The sequence below is a fragment of the Anneissia japonica genome, unplaced genomic scaffold, assembly GCF_011630105.1.
Source record: "Anneissia japonica isolate Jap-2015-1 unplaced genomic scaffold, ASM1163010v1 scaffold6417_len956965_cov193, whole genome shotgun sequence".
Lineage (NCBI taxonomy): Eukaryota > Metazoa > Echinodermata > Crinoidea > Comatulida > Comatulidae > Anneissia > Anneissia japonica.
This window is the reverse complement of record NW_022713977.1, coordinates 70,765-93,020: the sequence shown is the minus strand read 5'-3', so window position 1 is coordinate 93,020 and position 22,256 is coordinate 70,765. Positions and strand designations below refer to the sequence as shown.

The 22,256-nt window shown below is 33.6% G+C and overlaps 1 protein-coding gene across 1 annotated transcript in view; it reads left to right on the top strand.

Annotated features, from left to right (window-relative positions):
• The window catches only part of LOC117108830 (extracellular matrix protein 3-like), a 31,961-nt gene extending 13,353 nt beyond the window's left edge, over positions 1–18,608 (top strand). Inside the window, exons 3-18 of the mRNA XM_033250984.1 lie at positions 2,285–2,494; positions 2,671–2,868; positions 3,615–3,779; positions 5,833–6,015; positions 8,677–8,810; positions 9,245–9,400; positions 10,453–10,629; positions 11,315–11,570; positions 12,095–12,429; positions 12,879–13,077; positions 13,342–13,446; positions 13,788–13,915; positions 14,668–14,929; positions 15,261–15,448; positions 16,257–16,403; positions 16,519–18,608. Coding sequence (XP_033106875.1) covers positions 2,285–2,494; positions 2,671–2,868; positions 3,615–3,779; positions 5,833–6,015; positions 8,677–8,810; positions 9,245–9,400; positions 10,453–10,629; positions 11,315–11,570; positions 12,095–12,429; positions 12,879–13,077; positions 13,342–13,446; positions 13,788–13,915; positions 14,668–14,929; positions 15,261–15,448; positions 16,257–16,403; positions 16,519–17,025 — 3,350 coding nt within the window. The 3' untranslated portion in view covers positions 17,026–18,608. The remainder of the gene's footprint in view (positions 1–2,284; positions 2,495–2,670; positions 2,869–3,614; positions 3,780–5,832; positions 6,016–8,676; positions 8,811–9,244; positions 9,401–10,452; positions 10,630–11,314; positions 11,571–12,094; positions 12,430–12,878; positions 13,078–13,341; positions 13,447–13,787; positions 13,916–14,667; positions 14,930–15,260; positions 15,449–16,256; positions 16,404–16,518) is intronic.
• The last annotated feature ends 3,648 nt before the right edge of the window (positions 18,609–22,256 follow it).

Below are 22,256 nucleotides of genomic sequence, written 5' to 3'. Positions count from 1 at the left end.
TAATATGGCAAGCAAATCCTAGATTTTGAAGGTTTTAGATCCTCAGGCCTTAGCAAAACAAATTTTTATTTTGGTCTTTCATGTGTTTTTTTTTGCAATTTTTATTTTGTTTATCTACTTTCCTATGTATTTAAGCAAGATGTTTTCTTATACTGACAAGATTTCCAACCACGTAAGTGGTGGATATTCAATTATGAGTTTAAAAACATCCTTCATGAAATTTGTCTGACTCCTAATGATGTTTAGCGTAGATAGGGAGCCAGCCTGTTTTTGTCAGGTATAATCAATTAATAGTTAAATGATATCCACCTCTTAACAGTGTTCAAATTAGAAATTGTGGAGCCATGTATGTATTTATTATGTGTACAACAGGATAAAGAGATAAATAATGAGAAACTTCCAACTGATTTCTTAATTGGCTGTTTCATTAACTCTTTTCCTTCATAAGTTTGGTCTGTCATATCTGCCTGAAGCCCCTCTCTACTACCATCCTTACTGTGTATGGAATATGTATAATTTCATTAAATGATTTGGATAAGCAATATTAAAGTACATTCTACGGAATCAACATTCATCATGCTAAATAATTTATGCTCTCTGTTAATTATTAATTATATATGAATCACATTTTTTCTGATGGCTTCCCTGCTAGCATCCTATTCGTACCACTGCCTTGTATGTCAGATATAATTAATGTCAGCTGACCCCGCCCTCATACTCAGCAATTACTTACTTAATAACCGTGTATTCAATATAGTGGCGCTGAAGTTTGGTGCTCCAGATGCTTGGCCTCCAAATATGGGGTTCTGGGTTAAAATCCATCATACCCTCCATTTCCACAAATACATTAAAAGAATTTGTTTATAAAATATTATGAAAATGCCATTATGGCACACGACAATAAGAATATATTCAAACAAAATGCATTCAATTTGTGCCTGTTTAGGTGGAGGAATTTTACTAATAATAAATTGCCCGAAGAGACTAATAATTATAATAATTACAAAGCAAAAAGAAAAAAAATTATTTACATTAAGAAAATTAATTTAAATTAAATAATTATTGATTAGATTTTATTCCCTTAAATAATGATTACGATCTAAAGCAATCTGGTTTATCTCCTATATATTTTATTGAATAAATATAAAATGAACATAAAACAGTTCATTGCAGTAAAAACTGCAAAATGAGTTGTTAAAACATGTAGAAAACAAGTTATGTCAAAAGTTAAGATATGAAAGTTATCAGATGTAATTTTTTAGACAGAGTCAATTCATTTGTTTCCTGTCTGTGTTTTGTACATAAGCAGAGTAATATGTACAAATATAGACTTTAAAATATTACAGCTGTGACAGGTTCATTATTCACACCAGAATATGATCCCTATTTTCAGGCAAATTGTACTGTTTTATATATTTATATGATGATGATAAATGAGAATATTGCGATATTATTACTATAATCAAATAGGAAGTTAAACTTCCTATTCACTAATTTGCCATCAAGATGGTGGAATGAGTATTGGGAAATCCAGACTGGATGCAGGCTAGTTCAAGGGAAGCTTGTCTGATAATGGGATACGTTTTATTACATCTCAAGGATATGTATGTGAAAAGTTAGAGTGAGTGAGTGAGTGAGTGGGAGCTTGGAAGGAATCGTTTAGCATATGTAGGCTACGTTAGAATATCAGGTCAAGGATATATTAATTAAATTGCGATAATTTTGTTTTCCTCTGTTTTCCCTTTTTTCCCCCCGCATGTGAAAATTTGTTCCAACAATATACAAACATAAAAACATTTGATAAACAAAATATTAATATTTATTCTATATTTGAATGAAGTTAAATATTACAGAATGGTTGTCTCATAAAGTTCCAAAAGAAAAGTCCAAATTTGAAATTTAAGTTATTTGACTGAAACAAACTATTGTATTACATTCATTGTATATACAGTGTTAAACATAGTTTTTAGACTTAGCTTTACTATAATATATAATTTTAAGGAATTGAAAAGATAGGATTCAAATATGAAAAAACTAAAATAAATACTAGACTAAAATGTCCAGGCTGTCAAACTTTATTTTACAAAAAAAAATGCGACATGCCTATACATGGTCATGGTGACATAACCTCTGACCATTTATGGGCATACCACCGTTTCCTGCCAGGGTTTCTTAGCTCAACCATGGCTCAACTAAAACACTATTATTCATTGACTCACTCCTTTATTGTTTGATTAATTGATTGATTGATTGATTGATTGACTAATACTTGATCTGTTTCCAGCTGGTGAAGACTACCATGGCATCAGTACGAACCTAGACTTTGCACCAGGCATCACCATGCAGACTGTTAAGGTTAACATCCTTGATGACATTGGCCAACCTATATTAGAAGGAACTGAAACCTTTGAACTTTACCTGCGTATGCCGATGAATGCTGTTCTTGGAGATCCTAGTCATGCAACCATCGTTATTCAGGATACCGTGTCCGATCGTAAGTTTCAAACATAGTATCTAGAAATTAAAGGCATAAGTTTTACTATTGATATTTAGAAAATCAAGATAAGTTAAAATTTGTATTTTTTTATATACTATATATAAAATATACATGAATCTTTATGCTTAGTCAATTTGAAATTTTCTTTTAACAATATTTCACTTTCTTTACAGTTCCTAAGGTGGCATTCCGTGCTGGATCCTACACTGTCAACGAGAATGACGGCATTGCAACCGCCATTGTTGTCAGAACTGGTGACCTTTCCCAACCAAGCTCCGTACGCTGTTACTCACGACAAGGGTCAGCTCAGGTCATGATGGACTACGACGAGAGACCGAACACAGGCGTATCTGTTATCAGATTTGATGCTGGTATGGAAGCCTATTGTTTCACTATTGTTGTACATGGATATATTGTATTAGCTTGCTTCTAGAATTTAGAGGAAGGACAAGTCACAGGGGATCTAAATTTTGTTTTCTTTTACGCGTTTATCCTCCTCGGTTTCTTTTATGAATTGAGTGACATTTAGTTTGAGGCTATTCCTTGTGGAATTCTCAAACCATGATCTGGCAGTTTCAGACCAAAGTATTTGCAAATTTGCACATTTCAGTATCGTTTCCCTGGGTTTATATCCCATGCTTACCATGTGGATATTAGTTTAAACTCATTCAATAATGTGAAAAACATGAAATGGCCATGTTTTTTTTTATTATTCAATGATTTTAAAACTACTGTCCATATTATGATAATGTTATTGATGATAAGGCACTCATTTTGTTTATTTATATCTCATACTTTGTACCAGTATATGTGGACATTAGTTTAAAATCATTGAATAATATAAAAAACATTAAATGACCATGTTTTTCACATTACAGTATTCAATTATTTAACAATGTCTATATTTTATGATAACGTTAAGGATAAGCCATATAGTTTGTTTACTATCCTTATTAGTATATAGGATATAAGTTTAAATTCATTGAATAGTGTAAAAAACATGTTCATTTTTTTTTTATTGACTTAAGTTAATTAGTATAATTAATATGATAACGTTAAGGATAAGACATTCACAGTATTATTTATTTTTTAACCTTTAAATTCTGTTTTCTTTTAGGTGAATCTGAGAAGGCATGCACTGTTGTACTGATGAACGATAACTTATACGAAGAGAAAGAGAAATTCCGTCTGGTGTTGAACCGTGCCCGTACGAGTACTAACCTACCAGCCCTCATTGGTGAACAGAATGAGACCCTCATATTTATCAATGATGATGGAGACAGTAAGTTTCATTGGTTTAATGGTTTTAAAATAATTAAATCCTTTAATGAAGTAAAGTCAGACTATACTAGCAGTTTTTATTTCATTTTTGAGTATAAATAATAATTATTATTATATTATATTAAAGATTACATATTAAACATTACTGCACTGGTACAGATATACTCTATGCTGTACTGGTGGAATTCCTCTGTAAAATGGAATGAGTTATAATTCTTCCGTAAAATTGAATATGTTAATTCTCATCATAAGTTTGCGTTCCAACTACTCACCCTTCCAATCTATCAGTGAGTTGGTAATAGGACTCTGACAGATGACCAATGGCTGATACCAGCTTGTCTGATAATAGGTAGTTTTCGCTGCACGACGTTAACCTTAACTTTAACGTTAGTACCCAATGTGTAACGCGATAGCTCCGCCCCTTTTTGTAAACAAATCGGAATACGCATGCTCAAACTCGTAACTATCGTACGTCGAGCACGTAAAATCCTGAAATTTATGTACTCTGCAACGCAAGATGAAAAAATTATGACATCATTTGGTAACATTAAGGTTACCAAATGACTATGTTTAGAGTAATTTTGACCTAGTTTCTGCAGTATGTTTATGCTCATATCAGCAGCCTATTTTCAGTACTCAAAAAAAAAAAATTTGTTGAAAAAATTTTTTTTTTTTTTAATTTTATTAATTTTTTTCATTTATTTTATTAAATAGTTAGTAGATATTGAATATCAATGCACCAGCAAACAACCCAAGGGTGATATTTGACTCTACCAAAATAAAAAATTTAAAAAAAAAAAGCCTCCCTCCCTCCCTCATCACTTTTCCTGCCCAGATAGGGTGATAAACTAATAATATTTTTTATAGGGCCTAATGGTGTTTTTATTGATCTTTATGTGTCTTTTTTCCATGAGAGATTATATTATAATCTAGCTAATGTCCTGATGTTTAATACTGACTGTAAAATTCTGGGGAGAAATGGCTGCAAAACGTTTTGTACATTTTCAAATCTACTTCTTAATATATAAGTTTATAAATTGAACCACAGCAAGAAGTACTAGTTCTCTCACAGAATTATGACTTTTACAGACTCATTTGAAGTTAATAGGTTCCAGTTGGTAATAGGCTTCCATCACGCCTGTCTACAACATGAATTTATGATTCAGTTAACTGTAATTATGTGCTTGTCACTGAATGTTCCTTGTACACTCACATGAGTCACAAATTGTAATTTGCAATGGTACAACCAGATGTTGAATGTCTTGGTATTTTTTTTTCTCTTTTGGCTGTCAATCTTTTAAAAGAAATAAGGAGATCTTTGTATGGTATTACTTATTAATGTTAATTGAATTATTTTCTACTTTTTCTTCATTAAAGTATATGTTTTGTCTCACTGACATCCTCTCTGGTTAACAGCATAGCGCATCAGCTAAACTGGTTATTGTGGAACTAAATCCTAGAATGTGGAACTAAATCCCAAATCCAATGAATACGTAATGGTCATTCCTGGTATTTTATCCCAACTAATTCTACATAGTACCATATGAGGCTTGCCATGGAAAAACTGGCATCAGGGAATAAAGCAAGAAAATTCATTTTTTAAATATATGCATATTCTCCATATTATAATCTTTAAATTATTTATTTACTTATTTTATTTTTATTTATTTATTTATTTATTATTTATTTATTTATTTATTTATTTATTATTTATTTATTATTTATTTATTTATTTATTTATTTATTTATTTATTTATTTATTTATTTATTTATTTTTTATTTATTTATTTATTTATTATTTATTTATTTATTTATTTACTACCATTATGGTAATTAGTTTAACATTTAGAAACAGTTGATGGTTTTCGGACGACAAGCCTCATATATGCTTGCTAAGGTTTCGCAGAATGCATTGCATTGTCATACTGTCAAGACAAGGTGACTTGCATTGCGCTTGAATAAAAATCTTTTGAACATGAGAACAGAACATTTCTAGTACGCTACATTTAATTACAAGCTTAAAAATTATAATAATTTACTTAATTTCTCTTCAGAACCCATCATTAAATTCAAGGAGACCAGATACAATGTTGATGAACCAACTGATGATAGCGAAGAAGCAGTGGCCAAAATTACCGTGGTCCGACTCGGTGATACCTCAAAGACTTCTGTTGTTCGAGTTTACACTAAAGATGGCTCAGCTAAGAGTGGATACGATTACGACGCACTTTCAAGAAGTAATAATTAGTGAATTTTTGATTGGGCCTATGATTATTTACAATATGAAATATTTAAAATAGACCTAATCGGACCTGTAAACATCAACCAATTTAGGGTGGCTAAATTCATTTAGTAAGGTTAATTTGGCCTCTTCCTTATTTTATAAAAAGCCATAATGAAAAACATAATATAACCTTGTGAAAATTATCACTTATCAATTCCATATGCCAGTATTTAGATTGAATGAATTTCAGACTAGCTGTATGTGCAGACCTTAAACTTTAAAAGTTGTTTATCTTGGAAATTTAGCAGTTAACAGCGCATTGTATATACGCTGCCATTGGTTTTGCTTTGTATTATAACTAAATCCTGTCTTGGGGCTGGTATAAAAATCCTATTTTGTAATCCCTACACTTTTATTTAGTTTAGGAATTTGTTCAAAGAATTACCTTGATTGCTCTGCTTTTAAAACGTTTCCTCTTATTTCATCAAGATTTGTAACATTTCATTTTGATAAGTACCCTGTCTGACCTTCCTGCGAAAAAAAAAATATTTTGAAAGCAATTGTTATTTTTTTGTGCTTTATTCCATTTTTCTTCTTCAACATTCCATTATAAATTAAAGTAGCATAGTATTTTTGATAGTGATTTTTCAATTCTTAAGGCTTTTCAGTCATAATACTTGAGTATTTCTATTAAAAAAAATAATGTTACAATTTACTGTCATGTTATATTTAAAAAACTATAATTATTTATTTACTTATTATTAATTCAACAAAAATATAGTACAATGATATTTTGGAAAATAATTGTTTATTTTTAATTTTAGTAATCTAAAAATTTCTCATAAAATAGTGGCACAAAGTATAAGAGAAATTTAGTAAAACATAAGTGCTACAAACTGTCTAAAAATAAAAATTGTTTAGAACCTTTTAAGAAATCACCAAAACCCCTCAGAGGAATCTTTTTTTTTATAAAAGCTTTTCAAGATTACTTATAGTAAGCTGATTATCCGATATGATTACATCCAGATATAAAATTATGAAAAACAATGTCAACAAAAAAATAAAGTGTGTTTATATTAGTCAGTTCAAATATTCACATACAAATGCACAGTGCCTATTGTCATTCCAAAATCCTTATTTAATTACGAAGGATTTTTAGAGAAAAAAGTTATTAACTGATCATTGAATTAAACTGTTTGTGTTTGAATTTCAATTTAATTTGGAATGTTCTATGGCGATGTTATCTTTGTAACTAAACCACGAATAATAATTGCTTTATATAGATTGGGTTGGTACAATTTCAGCTCTAAAACTTTTCTAACCATAGAATTGAGTATTAAGAAATTTATATTTATGAAATAGTAATGTGTGATCATTAAAAACTTTTTGCTTCTCTGGCTACTAAATTATTTTCAATTATTAGTATTCATTAATTTTTGGTAGGAAATATATTTATCTTGAAAATATATTAGAAATATTTTTTTCTTTCTGGAAATGATAATTTTGAATGTGACACATGCAAATCTTTCCGTTTCAAGTATGACTTTTTTGGAAATATCAATTTAACTCAATATGCGATGAATGATCAAGAGAATGATCTAGTGAAATCTTCAGTTTCTTCTTTGATTGATTAATAAATGTGCGGAAGTCACTCAATACAGACAAATCAGCCCCATTAATTTGCTGTTCTTTAGGCTCTTAAGTACTAAATTGCTCACAGAGTTGATTATTATATAACAAGAATTTCCAAATCAGGTTTTTGTCTCGCGACTTCATAACCTCCGTGATTACAATCCAAATCAGCAATGTTGTAACACCTGCTTGCTGCAACATCCTAATCATATCTGCTTCCTTTCAAAACCCAACTCTCGGGATTCGCAACGATTCGGTCTACAAAACAAGTTTTTACACCCGAGATCATTAAAACGTTGACCTTTCAGTTGTTATTTACGGCGTTAAGAGGAATCTCAGAAATTTGGAAATTGCATTATCCCTTGTGGATTTTTATCATATTGCTAATATAATGAAATACAAAGGCTCCAGAACTTAGTTCTCATCTTTGTTTTAATGAAGGGTAATTTAGACCAAGGATGTCTGAATCGAAAGTAGAAAATTTTAGCAAATTGAAACAATGCTTCAATTTGATCAGATTTAGACTTTATTTGAATGTACACATAGCATGCTGTAACTTGACTTTTTATTTTACTATGCTTTTATATTTTGTAACTGGGCCATTTTTAAAATGCAGTACTACGTTACTGAAAATGCAATCCAGTAAAATGAAAGAATAAATAGATAAATAATAAAAGGAATCAATAGATATATATAAAATATTGGCAATCTAGGTCAATCTCAGCTTGACTAATGATATGATTGAATCATTTCTAGCTCTCACTACTGATATGTATGAGGGGGTGATGCCAATGTAATAAGCAGAGGGAGTGAAATCTTCCAGTATATTAAGGAAAATAACTGAATTGGTACAACTTTCAGTGCACCAAACTTATACCACCTACACTTATGTCCCTGTGCCCTACTGTTTACATTTACTCTTTTGCTTCATGTATTCATTTAAAAAAAAAAAAAAAACTTGTGTTGAAACTTGTAAAAGAAATCTAATTTGATTCTCTAAAGCTGAATATAACTTTCATTAAATTTTTTTGCATTTATTCAGAGCTTGTTTTTGGCTTCAACGTGTCTGAGATATCTGTAGATGTTGACATCCTTTATGATGACGACCGCAATGAAATGCGAGAAGCTTTCACTGTCCACCTCACTCCAGACGACAATATGATTGCCGAGATTGGAGTAAGTATGCAGTTCAATGTAATTTGAGGATGTTTTGATTTTCATCTGAAAAACACATTTGTGGAGTGTGATATTCTTGTGAAAAAAGGAAGCTTGACAGTTAAAAGAAATTTGTATCTGGTTTTTGTAATATTCTGTCTTAAGCCCTATTCATCAGCCTATCAGATTTTATTTGACAAAAACATGTGACATAATGACATCACATCATGACCATATATAGGTACATCATGACTATATATGGGCAGACTTAAGTATTTTTTTATAGTGAGAACATATAGCTGTAGAAATTTCTTGCCATAATTTACAGTCAAAATGGCTACACTGACATATTTCCTTTCAGTTGTTTGTTGAATGAGACACATAGTTTTATTTTTACTAATAGATCTTAATAAACACTGATTTCACTTTAAAGTTGATTTTCTTTCCTTTTTTAGACCAACAAAGCCATTGTATACATTGACCAGACTGGTGGTAACGTTGCTGGCATTACTTTCCCTTCTCCACCCGTTGTGGTGTCTCTTCTCGACTATGATGACGCCACTGCTGGGATTGTGGAGCCAATGCCAGGATATCCAGTCGTCTGTGTAACAGTAAGTTTCCACACCTTCTATAATTATCACAATTTCATGTAAATAAAACCACAGGAGAACTTAGATAAATAATAATAATGATAATAATAATAGTAATAATAATAATAATATGTAGGTTTCAGAGCTCTTTTTCCACATTATTACCCCAGTCATTAAAACGATGCCTATGGGGAAATTCCATAGTTTGCTGCATGAAATATATCAGAGCATTTTGCTCTCGAACCTCCTTAGATACCCACTTATATTCCCACTTATATTCCTGGGTGGAGAGAAGCAATGCAGATAAAGTGCCTTGCTCAAGGACACAAGCGAAATGCACTAGCGAGAGATTGAAACCTCGACCTCAATGTTGGGAAGCCAAACGATTCCTGCCGCGCCAAACGACATCTAATGAGGCGATAGACTGCATTGCATCCTGTTCATAGATAAAGATTTTTGATTTTTTTTTTCTTTTGACCATTAATTATGGTATTAATGTTTAGCTTTAATCTTATCCCACATTTTAAGTTCTACCAATAAAACCACCTTTTATCATTTCTTGTGATCGTTGACATTCAAAGTAACATTATTTACTTCCTTTTCAATTCGTACAAAAATATAATACAAGATCATAACAAATTCATGGGAAAAGGAAAAAGGCACAGAGCAAAAAGACAAAAGGAAGACACGAAAAACAAACAGAAAAGAAATAGGATTCATAACCTAGAAGGGTGTTTCTTGCCTCATGCCAAAGAGACCATTGTCGGATCAAGGAATTTGAAAAAGAAGGGTCCAAGGGATGACTTTCACAGATAGAGGGTCAATACCACCTCAGCCCCAAACATGGTGAAGAAAATTGGTGATTATTGCACTTCTAGATGGCCAGAAATGGCAGTCTCAGACCCACATTTTGATAAAATTTTCTTTTTTTTTCATTTAAAAAAATTTAGGGGAGACGGGCCGGCTGGCCCCCCTTGAATCCGCCACAAGAGACCAAAAATGTCAGGGTAATTCCACTTTAACATATTCTGACATCATATTCTAAATATATGTTCTTTCTTTTCTTTCAATAGCCATGCAATCCCAAACATCCAGACTTCGCTGTCACTGGAAGCATCTGCATCAATGAAGGTGTCAACGACACCTTGACTCAGTTTAGATGGATGGTTTCTGCTCCAACTGCCGCAAATGGCGCCACAAGCCCTCTCAGAGAAGTCAGCAGTAACACTTTCTTCACAAGTACAAAAGAAGTAAGTCATCTAACACAGAGGAATGGTGTTTAAATCCATCAAAATTCTTTCATTTGGTTTAGCAAGAGAGCTAGATTTTCAGAGTTAAAATATGATTTGTAATATGCACTATAAAGATATACTGTACTGTAAGGTCTCATTTTTTTTAATCTGTATTTTATTTTTCTTTGGCTCATTTGAAAGATCTTATTTAATAATAGGAGGTGTTAAATGGTGTCTAACTATCAATGTATAGTGTAGCGCCACCAACTTAAGACAAACAATTTTATGAATTAGCAAAATACAGAATATATAGGGTGGTGAAGAATGGCCTAATAAAAGAAGAAGATAAAAAATGTATTTGTATGTGTAATTTTTCATTTTATTACCTTCAAATACTTGATTATCATGAGCCAGAACTGCCTGGTTTTGAATAACATTCCAACAGCGTCTTTTCCAACCACTGTTTTCAGCTTCTAGCAGGTTTCTGAGTATGACGTGAAGACACAGTTTTAAGTAATCGCAGGCAATTTTGATTTTTCTTATCAACATGTCCTTATTAGTGGCCAGAGGTGGACAATATCAATGATATTTAGGTCTGCTGCTATCCCTGGCCAAAAGTGTGGGAAAAACCTGCGACCAGAGATCCTCGGATAAATTTGGGGTGCGCCACTTGATTAATTAATTTTAATTTTTTTTTTGACAGATCACCCTGGATAGTATCTACTTCGCCCCAGGATCAAGAGTTCAGTGTTCAGCACGAGCTGTCAACAACCTTGGTGATCCTGGACGTGAATACATGAGTGACCCAGTGACCATCAGCAAATCTGACGGCCTTTGTATGCCGAGAACACCAGGCGCTGTTGGAGCTGAGCCATTCACTGCCAAGCTTCGATACACCGGCCCAACAGATTCAGAGCACCCCAACATGATCAAACTCACAGTTACCATGCCCCACACAGGTACATAATCTTACTTCTAACTGAGAGCAGTTCAGTGCGGTTGGCAAGGATTCGCTGTGTATTCATTGACTCATGGATATATTTGTGTCCCACGTTCTTTTTCATGAAGCAATTCCCTATGGGCAATTATATTGCATTGTATTCTGGAAGATAATGTTGCTATTAGTCTATTAACCATACTTTACTCTTAATGGGGGTTAAGCTATGCATTATAGTTAAATATGTTCACATACTTATTAACTGTTGTTTGTCAATTATCCTGCTTAAATGTATTAGACACATTACTTTCAGTGCATTTGTTTAAGATATGCAATAATAAGCAGTAATCTCTAAATGAAAATAAATGCGAGTACAAAGGGACACTAAGACCGCAGTGATATTTCCTCGTGTACTGCCATCTTTTGTACAAACCGTGGCTGCCGCAGATTTCCGCGGGTTCTCCCAGCATTTTCTGTTTACTGAACTTGGAAAAATCCTATTTCCGCATTATTTTCATATTTGATTTCATTTAATTTGATTGACAGATGGTATGCTTCCCGTCATTTCGACACGTCAGCTGTCAAACTTTGAGCTGACACTCAGCGAGGACGGTCTCAGAGTTGGAACCCACCAGTGCTCCAACTTACTCGACTTTGATGAGGTCCGTACCAACTACGGTTTCATCACAAAAGACACCAAAAATGCTAACATCATCGGTGAGACCAGAGATTACCAGTTTAGCAGTGAAATGCGATCTGACCGTACCCTTAGGTTTTACCGCAATCTTGACATGGACGCCTGTCTTTGGGAGTTCACTAACTATTATGACATGTCAGAGCTTTTGGAGAGCTGTGGTGGACAAATTGGAACTGATGGTCAAGTAAGTTTAGAGGAGAATTTACAGAATTCTATTCATATTCAGTGTTCCCAATCATTAAATTTTAGATATTTATTTTCTGTTTTGAATATTGTATATTTTATCTTGTTTTGGGTTCTTTTTCCATGTTGCCTTGGGTGATCCATTCTAAGTTTATATTTCCTTATATTGGTGCTCTCAGAAATTAATATATTAACTTAATTAATTTGTTTTGTGTTAATTGTATTCTTTGTATTAATTTTGACCCTGATTAATAAAAATATTTAATATCAGTTGATTAATTTAACAATACCAAAATTATGACAGGTAATTATAAAACAATAAATTTAGTCTTAGGAGAAAAACATGTGATGTGCCTAAATATGGTCATAATGAAATCACATCATGACTATATATAAACACATGTTGACTATGTAAAGGCATACAACAGTTTTATAAAATTTATCTTTCAGGTTTTAGATCTTGTTCAATCATACGTCTCGCTGGATGTACCTCTGTACGTGTCGTACATCTTTCACTCACCTGTAGGAATCGGAGGTTGGCAACACTTTGACCTCCAGTCTAACCTCCGTCTGACCTTTGTGTACGATACCTCAATCCTGTGGGAGAATGGTATTGGAACCAGCCAAGCTGACCCATCAGCATTGCAAGGTAATCATTAACGTTAACACGTTCGCTGCCCAGGGCGCCAGACAGAGAAGTTAACATCCATATAAATGTTATGAAAGGAAAATAAAAGTTAAAAATGCCTGATCATTAATGTATCTTTTCAAGATGAATTTTAAACCTACCTTAAAGTACTCATGTAATAATTAATTGTTTTTTGTTATTAATGAAATGATATTAGTTGAGCATGTTCTTTGATCTGATCTGCTTATATTGTTCTAACTATTGCATTGTTTATTGTTTCTGCAGGATATTTGTACCCAACCAGCATGAGAATTAACAAGAACGGCCTACTTGTGGTAGACTTCAGAACCGAGGCACGATTCCGAGGGCAGTTTGTACTCGCACATCCTAGTAAGTTCGGAACTTTCGATTTGTGTGATAACGCAACATTAGAACGGAATCACTCATGCGCGACTGCCTACTGGCCGTCATACATTCTCTGCATATGTAGATTTTGCCAAATTGCGTGCTAGAATCCACGCAACGAGGAAAATTTAACGTTTTGTGTGTCAAGAAAACTTTGTGATGTCATTACGTTCTAAATCCCACCGTTGTCATGCAATTGAAGGCTCCCTGACATCCATCACACTGGCACAGTTCACAAGACAAATCCCCCAAAAAATTATTCAGGAATCAAAACCTGTTGTGAAAAGTAAACATTTTTTGATAACATTTATTTTTCATTGTTTTAGATTCTGATATCAAATCCAGCGTGTACTCAGCTGAACATCCTGGAGTAACTTATGACCTCAGACTTCTCAGAACCGAGCCCACTTTTGCTGAACCTGAACAATTGTGGGAGTTCACATCAAATGTTGCTGTAAGTTATGAGAACAAATCTACTGAAAACATTATTGACCTTTCCCATCAGACCTGCCCTGACCTTTCTCCTCAGCCCCGCCCCTTGGATATTGTTGCTAAGGTTACACAAAAATACAGTGTTGAACATACGCAAACAAAATGTGTGCTTGTTAGACATGCGCATATTACTGGTCCTTTTCTGATTGGTCAGTTGCTAGTTTGATTGACATTCCAGAAAGACCCAGCCCAGGATTTATCAATCTCAGCTAAGCAAAAGCGTTAAGTCAAAAAGGTTAAGATGTTCCTAAGCAAATAATTGATTTATCAAACCACCTTATTAAACCACCGTATTCCTAGCGCTTCTCTAATAGGTCAGTTGTTATGATTGATTAACATTCCGGAATGTCCCGGCCCGGGATTTATCAATCTCAGCTTAGCAAATGTCTTAATTTAAAAAGTTAATATCTTAAGCTGATTTATCAAACCATCTTAGCAAATCTTGGCTTAAACATTGTCTTAGATGGTGCATGCATACAATCGACTTTTTAATTTTAAGCATTTTTTAAGCTAAGCAATATTGATAATCTGACTTAAGCAAAAAATTGACTCAAGACAAATTTAAGCTGATTTCTAGTTTGATAAATCTGGCCCCAGGTCCATTATATGGCCTTGTTGGTGCATCATTATGGAGATTTGTCAAAGTAGATCCCTTGAAATATTTAAATTGCAATACTTTAATAATATTGAAGTAAATCATGTTCTTTTTGGCAGATCTCAGACTATAGTGGATTGTACACGGTGCGTCTGATTCCTTGCTCTACCCCAGTTGGCGCCACTTACTCGGAGCCGATCATCTGCAACCCCAACGATCCAATTGAGTTCCAGATTCCCATTCGCTTCCAGCAAGTCAGTGACCCAGTACCAGCAGAGTTCAGCTTGAATTCTGAGTTTGTCTTGATGAACAAAGAATCTCTATGGTTGTCAGATGGATCAATGGGCTTTGGAGAAGGCAGTGATGCAGCATTCGCACCTGGTAAGAAATTCAATTTCATGATCAAAGTAATCTATCAGGCGAAATTTGATACAACATTCAATAAAAGAAAAATGAAGTCTGAGGGTGCCATTTCCGGCCATCTAGAGGTGCCATAATCCTCAATTTTCTTACCTCAGCCACAACAATGTTTGGGCTGAGGTGGTAATTATTCTTTGTAAAAAGTTCCTCCGTGGCCCCCCTCTGTTTTTGAATTCCTGAATCCATCACTGACAGTGTCCTATATATCGAAGTCGAAAAATTATGTATATATTTAAAATATATTTTTTTTGTAACCTCATTATTAATATTGTTTTTATTTTTACACAATTAGGTGACACCATATATGGTCGTATCCATGTTGATCCTGTCCAGAACCTCGGAGAAGGCTTTTTCTTGAACATTGAGAAAGTGTTCCTATGCAGTGGACTTGATGGGTACATTCCAAAGTACAACCCAGCTAATGATGAATATGGTTGTGTTGCTAATACTCCAAACCTTCTCTATAGCTACAAGGTCTTGGTAAGTGAATGTTGCAATATCTATTTTGCACTACTATAGCTTTGCTTCTCACAACCTCGTAGGCAGGATTTTTAAAGGGGGTTTTTAATTTTTCACAAATGGGCACTTTGAATCCTTACCACCTCAGCCCCACCATGGCTGGGGTGAATTTGAAAGAGATAACACCTCAGATGTCTGGAAATAAAAATGCAAAATATTTGGAGTTAATTTAAACAACTTCCATGCAAATAGTAATTTTTAATAATAATTTAAAAGGGCATTTCTGGAAAAGGGGGGTTCTTTCAAACTCCACGAACCCCCCTGGTTACAGGCTTGTCACACATTATTTGTCTTGAAACTTTCTGTATTTCTCTCTTTTTATTCAATTCTCTTTTAACCAGACGTGGATCCAAGGTAGGAGGTGGGGGCCACCCGGCCTGGACCCCTCTTTTGGAAAGTCAAAAAAAAAAAAAGAAAGGAAAAGGAAAAGGGAAAAAAAAGAGAAAATTGATCGCCCAGAAGGCCTCAGAGGTTATCTTTGGGCATCTAGAACACAGAAGTTTTGTGGGGGAATTCCCCCGGACCCCCTAGAGTGTTGTTATCTCTATCAGCCCCACTTTCCAAACCCCCCCTTCCGGCCCCCCTCTTTTAGACATCTGTGGATCCGCCCCTGTTAACTACCATCATCCCCCACCTCATTATTTATGATAGAAATCCCATGTGTACATTTATCCTAGAATTATTATAATTATGTAAGACTAGTGTGACAGGCCCACTCATTTTATATTATAAAAACTAATTTTTGAAATATTTTTTCTTTATTCCTCAGGATCGGGCTGCTCCAACAACAGTTGTTTCCAACATGGGTGGTATCGACTTCAACGCCAGCCTTGCTGTTGACGATAAGAGTGCCCTTGCACTAGCTCAAATGCCTAATGCTGATGGATTCAGCATGAGCACCAGACCACTCTTTGAGGTAGGGGTTTCCGAAATTCGGAGCTTTATAATAGTCTATGTTATTAATAATACCTAGAACTAGTAAAACCCCTACAAAATAATTAAACCTTCCTCTTATGGGTTTTTTTCTGCAGGCTTCCGCCGGTAGACAGAATTTCCTCCACGCCATTTATACCATCCGCTCATCAGAAAATGCTGGCCGTGGTATCGGCAAGAGAAGTATTGAATATCACAGCATTAACAATGCAGACCAGAATAGTCTCAGGAAACGGCGACAAATTTCAAAGGCAGACCAACAAGATCTACCGTCGATTGGTAGTAACGGTCTTGCTACAAACATCCACAGAATTGCGATATCAGGCAGAAGTAATAGTAATAACATACTAACTTATGGCAACAACGAAATTGGTTCTAACTATAAGAAAGGAACCAACACCGTTGCTACAAGTAACTCGCTACTACCAATAATAATTGGTGTAATTGGCGCTGCTGTTCTTCTATGCCTCGTCTTAATTATTGTATTGGTGATCTTCAGGAAAAAGGCCACTCCTGTTGCTGTACCTCCAACAACCGTGTACCAGAATGGCAGTGCTAAAGTGGTGACATCCTCCGGTAATGATGACGACAACACTGAAGTATAAATGAAATTGGTTCCATCAGGCGTGGATTTTGTTACATAAAATGAATCTTAGTCCACAAAAATTAAATTGTGAACTATTTCTTATTTAATTAAAACATTGGTGTAAGATGGAGAAACATAGGGTAAACGTTTATAAAAAAGTATTATTTTTTATTTTTTAATATAATTTCTTTGTTCTCAGAAGTTTTATTTTCACCTACATTAGTAAGAAGTTTTGATGTGGTGAACACATCTGTGTTGCCACCTAGAGTTTGAAGCTGTATATTGGTCTTATATTATATTAAATTTTAGAATATGTGTAGAGTAAAATAGCTGAATTAACTTCATAGTAATTAGTGTTTATTTTTATACACACATCTTACGAAGTTGCCAAGTAAAGTTTGTGGTGCCTGGAACTAAGCTGCTTCTACTTAATTTGTCATTTTTATGGTTGTTACTCTGATTGTTTTAGCAATCATTGAAATTCACTAGTTTGTTGCTTGTAAATGTATGCTTAGTAAGATAAAATGTGCGAAGTTATAGTAAAGTTCTGTTCAACTGATTAGATAATTGGAGGTTCTGCTGTATACGTTTGCTGCAAATGGAAAAATAAGAATCATTGTGAGTTTCATTAGCAAGTTATAATTTTTCTCACCTCATTTTTTTGTTATTACCTGTGTATGCATGTGCTTCTTATTCTCATTTATCTTAGTTGACGAAAGGTTTTTAACTGTCTTCCTATTTTTGTCTAATTTTTCTTAGCTGAAATGCAAAACTTAGCACCATAAAAATTCTTTAAATTAAATAATAAGAAAATAATTTTATCTAATATTTTCGAACCATTTTTTTTAATGCATAAGGCAGTAGATTGCTTGGAAACAGGTGATGCATTAGTAAGGTTTTGGCTTGGATAAAAAATCTAGGGTTTGAATCTCTTGTTTGTAACTTATTAAAGCAAGGCACAAAAGTTGTCTCTCAATCCACGGATATAGACTGGTGCTTAGTAAGTGTGAATGCTAATGCACTGATTATGAAAGAATACTCCCTTAGGGAGTCCATTATGTTTTCCATAGGTGTTAGATACAATAACCAGGGTAAAAGTTTGAAGCATTTGTAAGACCCCAAGTGTCCATATTATTAGATAATTTTTATTGTAGCATTATTTGGTATCTTAACTTTTGCAAGGGTCGTCTTTGCTGAATACTAACATTATTTTATTAAAATAAATTATAGTCTACTTCTTAGCTGACAGGAGCTTATCCAACAGTCACCAGCGGCCATCATTACTTATTTGATCCATTTTTAGACACATTTATTATGTTTGCCATTTGAGAGCATCTTTTTTAAGAAGTGAATTCCATGTACTTTACGAATAAACAATGGATTTCATGTACAGTACAGTTGAGTAACCAATTAATTTGATGTTCAGAATAAGTGACATATAATTGCATGTACTCTAAAGTAACAAATGCATTTCATGCACTTTAGTACTCAAGTAATTTTATATACTGTAAAAGTAACAAATGAAATTCATGTACTGTACAAGAAATGAAATTCATTTACTGTACAAGAAATGAAATTCATGTACTGTACAAGAAATGAAATTCATGTACTGTACAAGAAATGAAATTCATGTACTGAATTCATGTACTGTACAAGAAATGAAATTCATGTACTGTACAAGAAATGAAATTCATGTACTGTACAAGAAATGAAATTCATGTACTGTACAAGAAATGAAATTCATGTACTGTACAAGAAATGAAATCCATGTACTCTACATAATTTCAAATACTTAAACAACATATAATTGCATTGTACTGTATGAAGTTAAAATGTATTGTATGTACCTTGATAATAAGTACTAAATTACCAATCAGTTTCAAGTACTGTACAACAAATGAACTAAATTCATGTACTGTTGACCAATCAATGTACTGTCAAAAATATACTGTTTAAGTAACAACTGAATATCACGTATTGTACATGTAACAGATGACTTACTTTACTAGCTAATTGTAAAGAGAATTCATGCAATCTGGGTTTTTTTTGTGTTTTTTTTTAAGGAACTGGTTGAAGGAAATTTAACTTCCAGTAGTCTTTCATCAAACAAAGCATTCTTTTTGTCTTTGCGTAACTGCATTTTTGTAAACAGGAGGTAGATTTATACATGGTTTACAAATCTTGCATAGTATGCAAAAATGTCCATTTTGATTTGTAGTCCTGTTGAATGTTATTTATAAAACATGTTATTTGGTGGTGTTAGTATACATATATACCCATTTTAAAGTATAAGACCAAGACTGTCCAATACATCTGTTTGAAGAAAAATAAACGATTCAGTACGTTTTGTACTAAATAAAATGTACATTTAAATCATTTTATACTAGTATTTTAAGCAAATTTTATCGATGTCTTGCCCATTTTTTTTTATTGCAAATGTTCATTTGTGTAGGACAATATGCATATGCAGTCTGTTTTTATAATCTGTAAAGAATACCCAAGATACTAGAAACACAAGATATGAGTTCTCCACAGAAAAAAAGTGTCCACCGAAATGCATGGTGGAAATACAAAGAATGGGGCATCGCGTACGACTGAATCTAAGAAACTTCTGCCAAATTTTACATCACAGTGAATATCCGGGTGAATACATAAACTGTTTTGGCGGTTTGTTTGGTTGAGGTAGACATTGTTGGCACCCATAAGATACAAACAAGTAGGCATAAATAAATCAAAAGAATAAAATAACGGACACAAAAGTGTAGAATCGTATGACCAGACAGTGATTAGTGATAAAGTTTCCATCATTAGTGGATATTAGCGGAAACTGAAGGGCGCCACTTACGACTGGATTTGCGTAAAAGATGTGACGTATATCTGCCTTACTTTTGTTATGCGAGTGCTCTATCTTGTATTTCTAGAATCTTTGAGAATAGATTTTTTAAATAGGCTATTCATACCATTTTCTACATCCATTTTACTCGTTTTTATTAAATGACATTTTAAAGAAACCATCCTTTTCATAATACTTGTATAATGTACACACACTTCAGAAATAAAGAAGTTGGAATTGGGAATCACTGTGTTCATCTTGAATTGTTCGTTATAAGTTTTTGTTGTACTCTCTTTTCTTTCTTTAAGGCACAACAATTTGCATTGTTTAAATTTCACAATAATAAGCATAAGAAACATTTGTCTATGATTTTTTAATGAAGATTTCAATTATATTTAATTTATATGATTTTGAGGCATTTCTAAACCCTGGATTTTCTTATAATTTAGCGCCTCCAGCGCGATCTAACACCCCCTTTTTGACATCTCTGGATCCGCCCCCGATGGATCCATTGCGATTTTGATTAGGATGATGCACTGTTGTCTTTTTAAACAACATATTATGATGAAATATTGTTTGAAAGTTTGCACGTTGAAGTAATGCTGGTGGTACAACGTAGATTGTTTTTTTGAGAATGTCTTTTTTTTTCTCTTTTTTTTTTTCTTTGATAAATGAAATAGGCCTACTAGCCACGAAAACAAGCATGTGAAATTCAGATATATTTGATTTAATAATTAAAATACCGCAACAAAGCACACAAGCCTTTATTAAGAATCATTTTGAAATTGATAATATAATTTGTACTGTGGTACACTTGACTTCACTTCTAGGAACTGCAAGAAAATAGAACATTGTTTTTGAATATATACTGTAAAATTATATTCTAACTAATTAAAATTCCTGAAACAATAATCGTAAAAATTAAATAATAATTATACTGAAAAATACAAAAAAAATAGCATTATGTATAGTCAAGCAATCGTCAAAAAAAGACAAAATAAATACAATTCATACAGAAACACAAATACAGAGCCCAAATAAACCACAGTGCGCACTTGGCGTTCCATACTGCGGCTGTTAATGGCAATCGAAATGCTTACAAACAATAAGGCGCGACCACTTCTGACTTCTCAAAGGTTCATTACTGTATCACCAACGTTTAATTCATAAATGTTGCATGCCCGTCAATTAGGGCATGCGCAAAAACTCGTACTTACGCAAAAATTGGCTTTTGCTTAAAATATTAGTACAGAAGTATATGGCATAAAAAATATAAATAGGCCTAGTATCACTTTGATGACTAATAGTACATTTTATTTCACGAGCTTTTGCGATGTCGGCAGTGGCGTATCTAGAAGTCTTGAATTGGGGGTGCTGATGGGGAAGGGGTGCGAATGTGAAGGTGCAGGGGTGGGGGGTCGATGATCAGTTGAGGGGCTCTAACTTGCAACATAAGGTAATTTTAGATGGTTTTTAATACTTGACTGTGATTTTTGGGGGCGACTGAGGGAGCGCGAGTAATGTTTGGAGAAGGACGTGCGCATCCATCCCCTAGATACGCCACTGGTTGTTATCACAGCCTATATCAAAAATTATTGTGTTTCATTAAATTCATTCTAGCTCTATATTCTATATTTACTTTGTTTGAGCCCATCTTTATTAGCCAATCCACGGATGTCTCACCTGTATTGCCTCGTGAACGGACACACGTTGAAAATACAAATAAATGATGCTTGATGTCATTGACTAAACTGAATGATAATTCTCTAGACTAGATAGCTGATATAATGATTATCGCGCTAGTGACCTGTTGTACCTGATAACTTTCAGCTCTTGTGTAGTCATAGGTTTTATGTTGGAGAAGTCGAAAGCTGATGAAAAAAATGAGCTGTGTACGTCACGTGTTTTATATATAGTATGCTGCTAATCATGTTTATTAAATTCATGCCATTCAAGCCATAAATACTTTACTGAAGAACGTACTGTACAGTATGGTGGTCACATGTTCTTTTTAAAAAAGCAGATATTAAATGGCCTACATAATACTGTACTCACCACAGCGCAAGCAAACGCGAGCACTTAGACTTTATAAAAAAAATGACTCCCGTATTCTTATTTTTATTTGTTTATTCGCCACAAATAAAAAAACAATGTACAATCAGGCCTATACAGAATACAAATACAGTAACTAACAAAAGCGAACTTTATTTAAACTTGGAATTTTTTTGCTTCATTTTTAAACAGATATGCATAATACAACGCAATTTTTGTTTTTCAATAAATAGTAAACGCAGAAAATTAGTTATGTCAATTTAATAAACAAGTGAACGAAAGAAGACAAGACCCTAGAAGATAAGAGATACACACACACATACACGAACATCCCCCCCCCCCCCCCACACACACACACACACACA